Source organism: Sparus aurata, chromosome 9 (assembly GCF_900880675.1).
Source record: "Sparus aurata chromosome 9, fSpaAur1.1, whole genome shotgun sequence".
Taxonomy (NCBI): domain Eukaryota; kingdom Metazoa; phylum Chordata; class Actinopteri; order Spariformes; family Sparidae; genus Sparus; species Sparus aurata.
Window position 1 is genome coordinate 12499990 of NC_044195.1, and position 14999 is coordinate 12514988.

General features: G+C 44.8%; 2 protein-coding genes across 2 annotated transcripts; one reads left to right on the forward strand and one right to left on the reverse strand.

Moving 5' to 3' along the window:
* Window positions 1-660: 660 nt before the first annotated feature.
* zic2a (zic family member 2 (odd-paired homolog, Drosophila), a) lies at window positions 661-5014 on the reverse strand. Its single transcript, XM_030429159.1, has 3 exons — window positions 3375-5014; window positions 1902-2065; window positions 661-1743 (listed from the first exon to the last, which is right to left on the reverse strand). Exons 1-3 carry the CDS (start codon window positions 4345-4347, stop codon window positions 1549-1551), a joined length of 1332 nt encoding a protein of 443 aa, XP_030285019.1. The 5' UTR covers window positions 4348-5014; the 3' UTR covers window positions 661-1548.
* Window positions 5015-9880: 4866 nt separating this feature from the next.
* zic5 (zic family member 5 (odd-paired homolog, Drosophila)) lies at window positions 9881-14366 on the forward strand. Its single transcript, XM_030429401.1, has 2 exons — window positions 9881-11103; window positions 12475-14366. The coding sequence occupies exons 1-2, from the start codon at window positions 10062-10064 to the stop codon at window positions 12912-12914; spliced, it is 1482 nt and encodes a 493-aa protein (XP_030285261.1). The 5' UTR covers window positions 9881-10061; the 3' UTR covers window positions 12915-14366.
* The last annotated feature ends 633 nt before the right edge of the window (window positions 14367-14999 follow it).

Consider the following 14999-nt stretch of genomic DNA (forward strand, 5'->3'; position numbering starts at 1 on the left):
GTGCAGCGAAGTGTCCGGCGTGGTGGGGTGAGGGGGCAAGAAAAGAGGGAGGTGTGGTGCGTTTACGGGCTGTGTGTTTTTTAAATAAACTGTGACCTGGGGAAATATGTGTGAGTGATAAGATATGATGATGTATGGAGGAGAAGCGGGGCTTCGCTGGGCCACCAGATGGTAGGAAAAGGGCAGGGAGTGTGCTGAGTGTGCAGAATGAAAGAGCTTGGTCTGCTTGCCAGACATCAGTTAAATATCCACAAAAAAAATGTTTTAAAATCACTCACACAGAAAAGTTACAATATTCGGACCATGCGCACGGTTTTGCTCAAATCTCCCCTCCAAGAATCTCCTGTTGATTCAGTCACCACAACAGCCACACTGTCTGCAGGGCCTGCAGAGCACGCTTTGCAAAGCTTGAGGTAAAACACCGCGACGTTTTTTTTTTTTTTTTTGTTTTTTTTTTAGCCTAAGAACTGAGAGGACGGAGGATCTGGTTTTAAGAGTTGATGACTGAGTTCCTCGTTGTGCCTGATTCATTAATTCATTCATTTAAAAAAATAAAATAAAAAAATAAAAGCCTGCCAAACAAGACGCAACTCCTTGACCTGCACCACCGCACCAACAAGATGTGGGAAAGCACGAAAAAGCCAAAAAAAAGGGGGGAAATATTTATCACTTGCAACACCTTTTATTATATTTGTATGCAGTAAAATTCTTATCACAATAAGGAAGAAAACACCTCTTAAAACTTTGAACAAAAGCACATTAACGAAACAACTGCCCCATGTTTAGCTCGTAATTGTACATATTTATAGTAAAGAAACATTCTTTATAAATACTGTTTCATCTGTAGCAAGTAAATACCATAATTTAATTACAAATGGATAAATATGGCAGTTGATATTTACAAAAGGAAGGGGTGTGGGTACATAAAATCGAACGGCACAACGTTTATTTTTTTTATCCTCACAATCTTCCAAGATAGTATTTCACAATTCAAACTTGCAAAGCACAAAACATCACAAGTTAAGCCCAGCAAACTAAAAATATACATTCACAAGCATAATATTGTGGTCTGTTTTGAGTTAAATGTTAACTTTGGCACTCTTTCCAGTTTATAGATGTTTAGTATAGTACAATCAATTTGCCTTAGGATCACAATATTCAACAGTATAGTACAATTTCATCGTAATGTGTGCACTAAAAGTCCAGTTAGAGAAATAGCTACCATTGAAGGAAACATCTATACACCAAAGACTGACAAACTATCACAACCAATGGGAAAGTGGGCTTTTTTTTCTTTTTTTTTTTTAGTAATTATTTACAATATGAAATACACCTCGACTATTATACATATTTTTCCTCTGTTGGTAATCGTCATCTTCCCCTGGCGGAATCCAAAAAATAATACAAATCGAAAATAAACAAATGTTTTGTGTGTGCCTCTTTGTGCGCACGAGTCCCAATCTCCTGCTCGGATGGTCCAGTGCTGTGAAATGAGTGTGTGTCGCTTCATTTCATTTCATTATTTTTGTTTTCTCTCTTTTTTAAGTCCTAAACATACCATTCACTGAAATTGGAGGATAGGCCACTGTGGCTGGTGGTGTTGTGCACAGCTGAGGCTGGGGACAGGGTGGTGTTGCTTTGGGTCTCGGTGGTGGGAGACACCAGGCCTGGAGGTGTGGAGGATTCGTAACCAGAGCTGGCTGCTGGTGACGAGTCTGACGCTGGTGGAGACGATTCGTGGACCTGGAGGAGCGCAGAAGGACAAAAATGAGCGTTTGGGCTTTTTGGCGAATAGAATTTTAGACAAGAAGAAATGACGCACAACACAGCCTGTGCGTAATAACCACATGTGCGCGTCACAGAGGCCTTGAAACGCATGTGAATATACACGACATATTTACCTTCATGTGTTTCCGTAGAGAGCTGGGATGTGTGTAGGACTTGTCGCACATTTTGCACAGATATGGCTTGTCCGACGTGTGGACGTGCATGTGTTTCTTTCGGTCGCTGCTGTTTGCAAACCTTCTGTCGCAGCCCTCAAACTCACACTGGAACGGCTTCTCTCCTGTGGGGAGGGAGGGGGTGAGAGAAAATAAAGACAAGAAGGGAGAAGACATGGTCAGATGTTGTGAGAACATGGAGCAGGAAGCGTCAGAATTAAAAATGCAGGGTGTGTGAGGGTTGGGGGGAGAAAATAAGTTGAGCGTGTGGTGTTGTGGGTGTGTTTCCTAACATCACAGTTTTGCACAAACTCCTAAGAAGATCCCACGATGAGTTTTAAAAGCTTGTTTTAAAGTGAGACGAGGAGCTGGGTGGTGGGGAGGGGAGGAGGTCGCTTACATCTTATTTAGCCTAAATAATGCGCATAGTGATTTGGAGGGGGGGTGGGAGATGGGGAGGGGGTGGAGGGGAGAAGGAGGGGGGGGGAGACGAGGCCGTCCTCAGTAGGCCTGCAGAAGGCGCACCATTTGCTGAGAGACAATAAAAATCTAATTAGCACCTGACCAATTTCATGGCACGGCACCATAATGCATTCCCCAAGAAAATAAGTCCAAATGTGAAAGGCTGGTAATGGCCCCGTCTAGCACCTTAAGCTCCTATCAAAGGGGACGCATGAGAAAACAAAAGGCATTCCTTACGCATAAACAGAACTACTACTACTACTACAACTACTACTACTGCTGCTGCTGCTGGGCACGGCTAAACCCGAACCACATTACATACACACACAACTCCTAAAACAAACAGGAATTACACATCGATCAGGAATTAAGTAGAAATAAATTATCTAAAGCCAAAGTAGGGCTATGGAAAATCCATAGGAAAAGGGGGGGAATAGTGTGAGCCATAAAAGCGCAGCATCGAGAACAACCAATTGATATGATTTACTACCAGCCTGGTTACTCTGCGAGGCACGCAACGCGCCTCCAACTGTCCCCTTTGACCCATTTTAAAGTTCAGCCCCGAATAATGATAATAAAAAATACAATAATAAAAACCGCCGACAGGCCCGGCTCAATGTGTTTTCTGCGCGTTTGGAAAATGTTTCTTCTTTGGTTTTTGTTTTAACGCCAGAAGGAATTGTTCCGATCCGGCCCCGAAGAATGCCTCCGCTAAACCCATCCCCTGTCTTTCCTGGATTTGGTTCTAAATCTACTTTGACCGTTTCTACATTTACTATCTACTTTAAGAGCCCGAAATAGCCGCAGATAATTAGATCTTCGCGTGTTGTTTTGGCAGGGCGCTGATTTATAACGGCGAAAATAAATGCACATGGCCGCCTGGTCACACACAACAATTATAATACGAGGCACGGCGCTTAGATTAAAAAAAATAAATCAATACAATGAACTTCGGTGGGTTGTGATAATTACCTGTGTGCGTTCTCTTGTGTATCTTCAAGTTTTCCGACCGTGCGAAGACCTTTCCGCAGCCGGGGAAGGGGCAGGGAAAAGGCTTCTCCCCGGTGTGCACCCGAATGTGGTTCACCAGTTTGTATTTCGCCTTGAACGGTTTGCTCTCCCGGCCGCAGTCCTCCCAGAAACAGACGTGGTTCGTCTGCTCCGGTCCGCCGACGTGCTCCACGGAGACGTGCGTGACCAACTCGTGCATGGTGCTAAAAGTTTTGTTGCAGCACTTTTTGGGGTTGCTGAGCTGCTCGGGGTCGATCCACTTGCAGATGAGCTCCTGCTTGATGCACTGCTGCCTCATGTAGCGGAAAAAGGCACCGGGGTGGTGGTGGGCTGCCATGTTCATCCCCATGTTCATATTCATGGAGCCGTACTGGTTGTGCAGCTGCGCCGCCGAGTACGGGTCGGTCCTCGGGCTGGAAACCTGGTGGTACTGGTCGGAGCGTCCGAAAACTTCTCCGGGTAGTCCGAGCCTCATCTGGCCGTTCAGGACGTTCGGGGATCCGTGGGACCCGTGCTGGTCGTGGATCCCGGGGAACAGAATGTGGCCTTGAGTGTCTGTGTGGGAGTGATGGAGGGATCCCGCCGTGGGGCCAAAAATAGCATGTTGGCCGCTCGCCGGAGAGGATTCTCCGAAGCCTCGACTGCGAAAGAGAAAGTCCCTGGTGGAGTTGAAAGGAGAGCTCGCATACGACGTGACATGGGCAGCGTGAGCCCCCAGCGCCGCAGCGGGGTAGCCCGGCGCCTGGGTGGTGAAGGCAGAGCTCTGTCCCGGAGAGAGATCATGGTTCAGCTTAAACGCACCCATGTGTGCGGAGTCTACAAAGCTATTCTGTGCCAAACTCAAGTCTCTCTCCTGCATGTCGCTCGCCGAGTGATGCCTGGCAAACGACCCCACTCCCAGTCCGGGGAACTGGTGACCAGCATCCAGTAGCATGGTTTCAGTCAGGAAGGGGGGGAAGAAGAAACAAAAAAAAAAAAAAAAAAAAAAAAACGGTTTCTGTTTAAATCAGCGCAGGGCTCGTGTCTTACAGCGAATAAGTTAAAGAACAAAAATCAAATGTCGATTCAACTTCCAGCCTTTGGAAACACCATATCATCAGGCGTGTGTCAGAAACGCTGCTCCGCTCATGAGGAAGGAGAAGAAAAAGAAAAAGAAGGGAGAGAAAAAATCAGCTCGGCTGAATTTTACTTCTAGTTAACTTAAAAAAAAAAATCCAAACGTAACGAAGAGTTTGCTTTTTTTTCCCTCGCGTCCTCTTCTCTCGACCGCGACAGTTGGGCTGAAATGTTAAAAAAAAAAAAAATTGCACTCGAAGAATTAAATAATTATCTTACTGGGTGTCCTCTGCGTACACAGGGCGAGGGTAAGTCGGAGCATCTCAAAAAACGCTGTTCCGAGTGGGTATGTATTTATTTCTCTGGCTCGTCTGTGTTTATCGCGGAGGGTCCCTGTTTCTCCGTGGACTGGCTCTACCTCTTCTTCCGCCCCCTTTAACTGGAGCCCGTTCATTCATTCCTCGCCGTCTCATTGGCCACCGCGCCTCATCAATCCCAGGTGCCCCTCCAATGGCAGGTAGCGCTCGGGCGACTTAATAGCGCAACGCCATTTTCCACTAATAATTACCGCCTACTTTTAGGAGAAGATTTTTTTGGCGGGGGTGGGGGGGTATATACGAGCGAGAAGGATCACGACGAGGGAGAGAGGAGCGAGCGTGTTTTTGTTGTTTTGCGTGGCGTGAGCGCAGGGCTGTGGTGCGTTTTAAAAGACGCAAATGTGGCGTTTGGTGGAGAATGATAAGATCCGAGCTGCTGCGCAAAATGTTTATATGGAGGTGGGAAATAAGTTAAATCAGAGTGGTGGGGTCAGGGAGTTGGTTATTTGGTGGATTTAAATGAAGGGTTATGCAACAGCTCTTTGTATTTTTTAATTTGGGAATTCCAAAAAAAAAAAAAAAAAAAAAAAAAAAAAGAATTGAGCACGCTGCTTTAAGCCACCTACACAGAGCCGTGTGATTAAATATATGGCTGTGGATTAACCACCACCATGTCTAAAAACGAGTCCAAACGCGGAGAGAGACGTGCAGTGCGCATCGCCAGTAGGCTTCAGCTGCAGAGACACGTTATTTTCAAGCATCTCCACTTTAAAGCTTCACACACTGTTTGAATATCACATGATTTATTGACCCCCCCTAAAGTCAATAATAAATTAAAACACCAAGACTGCATTCAGCCCCTTTAACAAGAAAAAATATAATCATGCTTATCAGGAACTGATGTGCTAATATTTTTTTTAGATTTCACTCAGTGTGCTTTTTTATTCATTATTTTTTTATATGAGACCGTTTTTTAGTCAATTGTTGCAGCCTTTCTGAGCACATCTTAAATCATGATGTATGTTAATAATCTATTATTAAGTTTATAAAATCGCTCAAATGTGACGAAACTCACTCGCCACTCCAGTTCCCCCTCACAGCTGAAAAAGCATTCGTGGCTCCATATGGAGTCCAGCGGTTTCTCACTGGTTGTGGAACCACAACTGGGCCTGTAGTGGTGCTCCAGTGCTCACACTGGCAACCGCCAGCGCTTGTTGTTGGTTCTTTTTTTTTTCTTTTTTTTAATGGTTCCACATGTCTCTGTTTCTGCCTCCTCGGTGGTTCTCACATTCACCACAGCAATTAAGTTACATGTTATGGTGGTGAACTGCGCTTAGATCCAAGTTAACCATTAGTGACCCGTGAGGTCGAGTCTGTGCAAATGTCTAGCAAATGAGTCAAACGCTGAGTGGAGATGTTATGGTGCTGTCTGAGCGCATGGCTCCGTCTAATGTTTGAATTTTTTTTTTAAGCCCACAAGAAAACAACAGGCTGCAGGCTGACACTCAGACACTCCATCCACCGCAACACTTTCTTCATGAGATTTCATTTCTTATTTTGGTTCCCATACCGGCACCAACACACATACCTGACGGATGGAAGTCGTTTTTGTTTTTTTGATTTGCTTCCTCTTCTGGCAACTTTCCATCACAAGCGATGCACTGAATCTGCGTGCAAATGTGGGATATGCAGGCCATGCACCACAGCTGCTCATTCACGTCCAAGTCAAAGGAAGTTTACTTACATTTTCACCACATTAAGATCCCACCAGTCCTCCCGCTCCTTCACACGACTGTTCACTGTGCCTGCCTCAGCCCTCCGGTGCTCTCTACGCGACAAACAACGGTGAAGGCGAGGGAAACGTTTAAAAACTTTTTTTTTCTTTTTTTTTTTTTCTTTAATTGTGTGTCTCTCTTAGCTCAGAGTGGGACAGGCTGAGCGTTGTGTGTGCCATTCTTCCAAGTCTATTTCAACCCGCACCGCAGGAAACGCAGGAGCTGATCCAAGTTCAAAGTCACGTCTGCCGACCCCTATAAGAAGTTCTTTATTTCTGTGGAAAACCACCCAAAAAAAACCTTCCCCAGATAGGAGGGAAAGGAGAAAGAAAATTTTTAAAAAAAGGGGGGAAGAAAAAAAAATCTATCGGGTAGAGAGGCACAAGGCTGCGGGTTCTCCCTTCTGCCTGGGAGAAGAAAGGGGGTCTAGCCTATTGAAAATCCCCCAAAGACCAGTATTTCAACAGGTTTTAGGGCCAGTGATACACGCTGAGGACGTGGCCTGAGATTTCTTTTTTTAAATATAAATCACACGAAACACTCTGAGACCTGAAGTCAAAAAGTCTGAGGCAAAAGGCGTATGGATGAAGTCAGTGTTCCTGATCACACTTGATCACACTCACAGTTGCGTCGTCACAATGGATGGGGGCCAAAGGCGCATTTCTCCTCTCTGTTATCTGACAATATCAATATGTTGACACACTGGAAGGTTACTAGTGTGGCTTCCGTGACCTTGTGTTTCATGGATGTTTGACCTGTGACCCGTTAAGACCACATGTGTTGCCCTCTTGACTCCTTTTGGTAAAATAACCCTGTTTATGACAAAACGTCTTTGTTTTAAAGAGAGACGGAGAGAGAGAGAGGAGGGGGGGACGAGAGAGAGAGAGAGAGAGAGAGAGAGAGAGAGAGAGAGAGAGAGATTTAACATGTCCCCCTCTTCCGTCTGAGGCATCGACAGCTCTGGGTAATATGGAAGCTATATTCAATAAAATATTAACCCATTCCTTCAAGAAGTTTCCCTCTGATTTAGACGCGTCATGTAAAGTAAATTACATTCATTTGACGTGAAATGTGATAAATGTGAGGGGAAAAAAACATCAACTCGGCAAAAACCGAGACGTGCAGTATGTGTTTGGCAAAAATTGGAAAAAAAAATTCCCCCCCACCCCCACCCCCCCTTACAAAATTAAGAATCTTGTTCTTGCTAATTTTCTATGGATTAGATCTCCTTTATTGTGGTGTTTCAACTGAATGTGCACTAAACAGGGGCCCTTAAAGAAATCATAAACAATGCACCCACTGCTCCTCTGGGCTTTTTATGGGCTTCCAGGAGCTCCCATTGGAGCTGAGCATATTTTATTTATCAACAAAATACCCGAGACAGCGGCTGAACACATACACACACACACACACACACACACACACAAACACACAAACAGAAACACATGTGGTCATGGCCGAATTGTTTTTTTAGTAACTTTTTAATTCGGATAAAAAATGTTTTAAAAAAAAAATATGACAAAGAGTGATGGTGAAAATAAAATGAAAACACGTGCAACTGTTAATAAGCAATACATTGATGTCAGCACCAGTATGAAAGACCTGCGAAACCACCAGGTCCATCTGTAAATTCACACATTTCTATTTGTTTTTTTAATATTTGTGAGACTGCAACACGTCACCTGTCAATTTGAGAAGTTTGGACACGAAACCTGAATCCAAAGCCACGTTTCGGCTGCTGACCACCAAGTTCATAAATCAGTTTCAACAGAGCAGCACGTGCAACAGGCCCATAACATGTAAAGCCTTCCCTCTCTAACACGATGGAAATCAATTACAGGCTAACACATGTTCATCAGTGGGGCAAATGTGGTGTTGATTTACATGTCTGAAGTTTTCCTTTTTTTTTTCTTTTTTTTAGGGGAAACTTTTGAAGAGATTGCTGATTCGTAGATTCGAGGCCATGCTATCACAGATCGATGGGAAAGGTGTCTGGATTGAGACGTATCAATGACAGATACGCGTCCTGCTGTCAGGAGGGACTGTTGGAGTGGCGTGATCCGTCATAGTGAACCTGAATACAGTCGAACGCGAGTCTGACAGGCTCAATTATAACGAGCATTACGCCGTGTTAAATACTAGTCAGCTGACGCGTTTGGAAGCAAAAGAAAAAAAACACAAACAAAACATACATGACACCTTTTATACAGGTCATGACATTCACTGGAACAACACGGTGGGCTACGCTGTAATACTGTTGACTTAGCTGACTGCTGCTGCAGGTGTTTAACTTTAACGCTTTAATGCATGTAAGCCAGGAAGAATTATTTTTATGGGGATTTTTTAATTTATGAACGATTTATGAAAAATATCAATCTTTATATAACAAATAAGACATTTTTTTATTTGCTTTTCCTGACTTCACTATAAAGAGGATTTGGATGCCAGCCTTACACTTCCCCCCCAAAAAACTCAATTTGGAGCTCCTGTAAAAAATGGAAATGTATTAAGACTGTCAGCATTCAAGGAGAAATGAATCATGTTTATTTGATAACTGAGCAGCGGGGAGAATAGGGTTAAAAATACACAGCACCTGAAAAAGAGCACCAGCAAGCCGGACGCAAAGCTAGGAGTCTGGTGTTTATATTCTATGAACTATTTTTCTCTGTTTTTGTTATGTATTTATTTTTCTGTTAACGTATTTATTTTTTATCTTTTTTTGCAAAGCCATTGCACCTTTCCTATTTTTGTTATTTCACTGGCAGATTATGTTATGTCATATTTTCCAAATCATTATGGTTAACACAAAACATGCGCTTTTAATTTATTGTTTATTTTTCATTGATCACCATTAACATTTTTTATTGTTGTTACAAATCTATACTCTGCTCGCATCTCTTACACTACTCACATCCACCCATCCACCAGCAGCAGGCTTTTTTTTTTTTTTTTTTTGCTTGTCTCTCTCTCTTTTTTTTTTTTTTTCAATGGCGACATCAAATCAAATAGAAAGACAACTCGGACAGACCACGCCGAACAGAAAAAACCCGGCCGCGTTCATCGCGTAAACAGAAGACACATTTCGGTCATCCACATGCGCCGGCACCGGTAAACAGAAAAAGCCACACAAACAGATCCGCTGGTAACTTTGTGAGTACAACTTTTTGGAGTCAACAGCGATAAAGAGAGTGAGGGGGCGGAACCCTGCTGAGCCCCTGCGCTGAACGACAGCCAATCGCTTCGTTCTCCTAACTGCCAGTCACCGAAATCCGTCCAATACCCGCAGTGCCATTTCTAAACTGTATTCCCCACTGTGTCCTCCAACTGTTGTATGTTCTGCCAATCGCTTGAGGACAGAGTGGGAAAAGGAGCAAGCAGAGTTAGAAGCCGGACAAAAGAACTTATAGAGCCCTTATATACATATTTTCCTAATGTTTTAGAGAGCGGTGTGTGGTGGAAAAACAATTGCGGTGAGTGCGGATGGACTTGTCAGTGTAGTTATGGAACCCCCTTTAAGCAAGAGGAATCCGGCGATAAGATTAGCGGATTTGGCAGCGACTCAACCCCTTCCTCATCAGAATATGACAGGCTTCCCGGGGCTAGGGGGGCATCACCCTCTCTCCCACCATGCCCACCTCCACCCTGGGGAGCTGGGCAACGACCCCGGAGTGGCACTCACTCCATTTGGACCAGAGCACATGGCACAGACAAATGCTCTCAAACTTAGCCCATCTCAGCACATTCAGAGCCATCCCGAAGCCCAGACCGCGGCATCTTTCACTTCTGCTCAGACCACAGTTGGTTTCCCCGTGGCTCACCCCCACTCAGGCTACTCAAGCAGCAGGGACTTCATCCTCAGGAGAGAACTCTCAGCCTCTGCTATGCATGCACTTGGCGACCAGCATAGTTCCGCCTCCTCCCCTCATCACCATGGCATGTTCATCTCCCCAACAGGTGCTTATGGGCACACGGAAAGTGGGGCCCATTCACTTTTCACTGGACTTCACGACCAGGCGTCCCCAGGTGCCCACCACCATGCCCTCAACGGGCAGATGCGCCTGGGTATACCGGGGGACATCTACGGCAGGCCAGAGCACTTCGGGCACAGGCCAGAGCACTATGGACCCTCTTCTCTCCACAGCTACAACTCCATGAACCTCAATGTGAACATCGCTTCTGCTCCTCACGGAGCGGCGGGGGCGTTTTTAAGATACATGCGGCAGCCCATCAAGCAAGAGCTCATCTGCAAGTGGATTGACCAGGAGCAAAACCAGAAGAAGCCCTGCTCGAAAACTTACAGCACCATGCACGAGCTGGTCAACCACGTCACGGTGGAGCACGTCGGGGGACCGGAGCAGAGCAACCACGTCTGTTTTTGGGAGGAATGTCCGCGGGAAGGAAAGGCTTTCAAAGCGAAGTACAAACTGATAAATCACATCCGAGTTCATACGGGAGAGAAGCCCTTCCCGTGTCCCTTCCCGGGCTGTGGGAAAGTGTTCGCCCGGTCGGAGAATTTAAAGATTCACAAGAGGACTCACACAGGTCAGTACGCCTAATTGTGTCAAACATGCATATCGCAGTGTGAACAATATTGACCTTGTCTTGCTCGCTCGCATCCTAAAAAGCGGACGGGCAGAGCGAGCGCGCGTAATTGCGCGCAGAAGCGAGCAAAAACAAGTTGTATTCTCGGTGACGCATTCGCACGCAGTGTTCCGTTCCCTCTCTTAAATATAAACTTTTTTTCGACTCGCCGAGACGCCAGCAGTAGGCGTGAGAGGATTAGGGCATATCATTTGTAAAAACGTGCTTACGTACATGCAGGACAGCGCTGGAACACGCGTAAATGTAATTACCCTCCGTCGTAAGACGTTTAGGCAAAAAAGCTCGTGTTATGTATCCACGAGCCCGTGCACATGGTTCACATGTGTCAGGGTTATTGGTTTTACACGTCGGTTTACTGCGTGTGCTGGGCTGTGAGCTCTGCCTGGAGAGAAATTAGATCTGTCCGGATGTACTGTCCAACCATAACAACGTCGTGATGACACAGGTTGTGCTCAGAGTTCAGGAGCCTCAGCGGGCGAACTTCTCACAAATCTCCCGAGCGTTCTGTGGAGGTCTGCTGTTGTTGTTATTACACTGATTGAGACTCGTGTTTTGGCCGAGAGAAAGCTCGAATTTGGCCCTCTGCCACCAACCTGGATAGGCCCCTACACCTTATAGAGTGATGTAAAATCCCCCAGGGAAATAAATATGTCCTCCAGCAAAATAAATAAATAAATAAACAAATAGCAGTCATCCGAGAGGCAGCTTGTTGTCGTCGTCGTTTTTATTTGAAAACACGCAATGCGCCTAAATCCATAATTGCACACGTGTGCAGGCTTTGATTTAGAAAAAAAAAACTGCATGCTTTACATGTATGTGTGACAGCGTGTGTGTGTGTGTGTGTGTCTGTGTGTGTGTGTGTGTGTGTGTGACACAGAGAGAGAGAGAGAGAGAGAGACAGAGAGAGAGAGAGAGAGAGAGAGAGATGAGTTATAACCACAGTCCACCACGGTACATACACGACTCCTGGTGGTCTCTTGAGTGCCCCCCTCACATACACACATACATGTAACCAGAGGGCCTAAAGGCATGTTACACGTGTTCACACAGGGACAAAAAAAAATAATAAAAAAAATGCTTTTGGTCAAGTGGGTGTGCAGTGGTGGCTGCTCTGGTGGATGTTCAGTGGAGGGGGAGCGGGCTGATAATGAGGGAAATGAGAGAATTGTCTTTATTTAAGGTGGTATGATGGGAAGCTGGTGTGTGGAGTTGATTTTCACGTCTAGTTCTGCGGTGTGTGCGTGTGTGTGTGTGTGTGTGTGTGTTCTGTCGCTTGACACTGACCGCATCTGTCTCTCATTTACTCCAAAGGGGAGAAGCCTTTCAAGTGCGAGTTCGACGGCTGCGACCGGAAATTCGCCAACAGCAGCGACCGGAAGAAGCACTCTCACGTCCACACCAGCGACAAGCCTTACTACTGCAAGGTGCGCGGCTGCGACAAGTCCTACACGCACCCCAGCTCGCTGCGGAAGCACATGAAGGTGCACTGCAAGTCCCCGCCGCCCCCGTCCACCAACGTCACCTACATATCCTCCACGAACCCCCTCGGGGACCCTCTGTCGCCCGGCTCCGAGCCGCACAGGAACCGCTCCGCGAACCTCTCCCCTCAGGTCACGAACCTCAACGAGTGGTACGTGTGCCAGGGGAGCGGAGGGCCCAACCACCTGCACACCCCCTCCAGCGACGTGCCGACGTCGGATTCGGACGAGGAGGACTCTTTCAGAAACTCAGACCCGAGGACAATGCTCTGATGGCCCCGTCGACAACCCACGTGACTGGCAGACTTTGTCATCCACTCCACCCGCGAGAGTGTTTGTTGAGATCCACGGTGGGATGTCGATCAGTTATTTTTCACTGTAGTCGTCACTAAAAGACTGAGCTAAAGCGCAGGTGATCCACTGTCACACTGGAGGCGAGGCAGGCCCGAGAGCGGTGTTCTCTCCGAGGTGACCCCTGACCTTTCAAAATAAAACATGTAACACTGACATCACGACTGAAGATAAAAGTTAGAAGAAGAAAAATAAAAAACCCTACCATTTTTTTTTTTTTTTTTCAAAAAAGTGAGGCATTTTATGAATAGAACTTTTTCAAATTGACTTTTTTTTTTTTTTTTTTTTACGAGAGCAATATGCAGGATTTAATTAACTGCATGACTTGAGACTCAACTGGTGTGCCGAAATGACATCTTACACCTGACCTCCCATCATCCCCTTTGCAGTTTAATAACTCGCCTGCCATCAATCACTGTCATATCTCAGACATTTAAAGGAAAAACACAAAAGCTAAGCCCTCCTACTGCTTCTAATGGCAACACACGTTACTGGACAGAACCTAGTAGATGAGTCTCTTTTTTTTGTATTTTCTATTTTTTTTTCTTTAAGATGTGGTACAAACTTTGATAAACCAAGTACGGACACAAAAAAAGAAGAAGAAGAAGAAATGAGGAGGCAAACACGTGAGGGTCTTTAGGGTTCTCATTTACCTTTCCAGATTTATACAATACATGTGTTTGGATGGAATTTTGTAATATTTAAGAACTATTTAAGACTATATTTTATGCAAAATACACAAGTGTTATGCTCGTTAAAGAGTACGAGTAAGTCCCTTGAGACCCTAAATGTCTACACTGACAGGCTTTGGCCCTGTAGGATTTGTATATATGTAATTGTACTGATACTTGTGAATGTTGTGTAGTTTTAATTACGAAGAAAGAAAAAAAAAAGAAGAAAAATGTCGTTTTGTACATTGTAATTTATTTGCTGGTATCAATGTCGTACTGGAATTTACAGGAACACCAAAGAATAATAATATCAGTTTTGGTGATGCATAGTACCCTGCTGATGTTTATTTTTTTTTTTATGTTTTGTTTTTGGGGTTTTTTTTTTCAATTTTTTTGTTCAATTTTTTTTCCAGTTTTTTAATTGTGGTCTGTAAAAGAAGAAAAAACATTGACTTGAATAAGCTGTGTAATGTGAAAAGTCCCTTTCTCGCATGCCTTTTTGTAGTGATCTGTCTTTTCTCTTTGAGGTGCATGGTGCCGTTGGACATGGTGGATTAAAAAAAGAAAAAAGAAAAAAAAAACAAGAGACATGAATCAGTTATGATTGTGCAGACCCTTGATGTTAAAAAAAAACAAACATTTGCAATATAAATTTTATGCTTAAAAAAAACACTTAATAAAAAAAAACAGGACGTATACAGTTGATAATTAACAAGTGTCAAATTATTATGATCTATGAGTGAAAATGGGATATTGGAGAATCGCAGACGCACATAAATTCAGCTTGACCTTTGGTGATTGTGAGACTGCTGCCTTTTTGTAAAATAATTCTAAGGAGGCTGCGCAGTGATATCAAACTTAAGGTGAAACGCAGCCAAACCGCTTCAGATGGAGCCATCCCTGTTCACTTCCCTCTCTGACACTTCTATAAAATCTCAGGAGCAGGCCCGACGGGCCAAAGGAGGCTGGTATAAACTAATCACTGAGCTAATGGGAAAACTTATAGCCCCCTGATGGCGCTTACCTCTGAAAGGCGCGCACACAGGCACAAAGCAGCCGAGGCATGAATCATTCATGGGAAAAATAAAAGATAAAAAGATATCTGACAATAAGCAATGCCTTGTATAGAGTGTATAAAACAAGTTCCCCCTCTTATTTCCTCCATTAAAACGCACAATCTCACTTTCAAAGAGTTGCCTGTCCAGTTCTATAGAATTAAAATGGACCAACGCGAGTCCTGCGCCGCTTCAAAGGCTGCAGCTTCTGAGAGGAAGGCTGGCCGCTTTGACAGTCTTCATGGTGCGTTAGGATTTCTATGGCAATTGGGTTAGTGAGA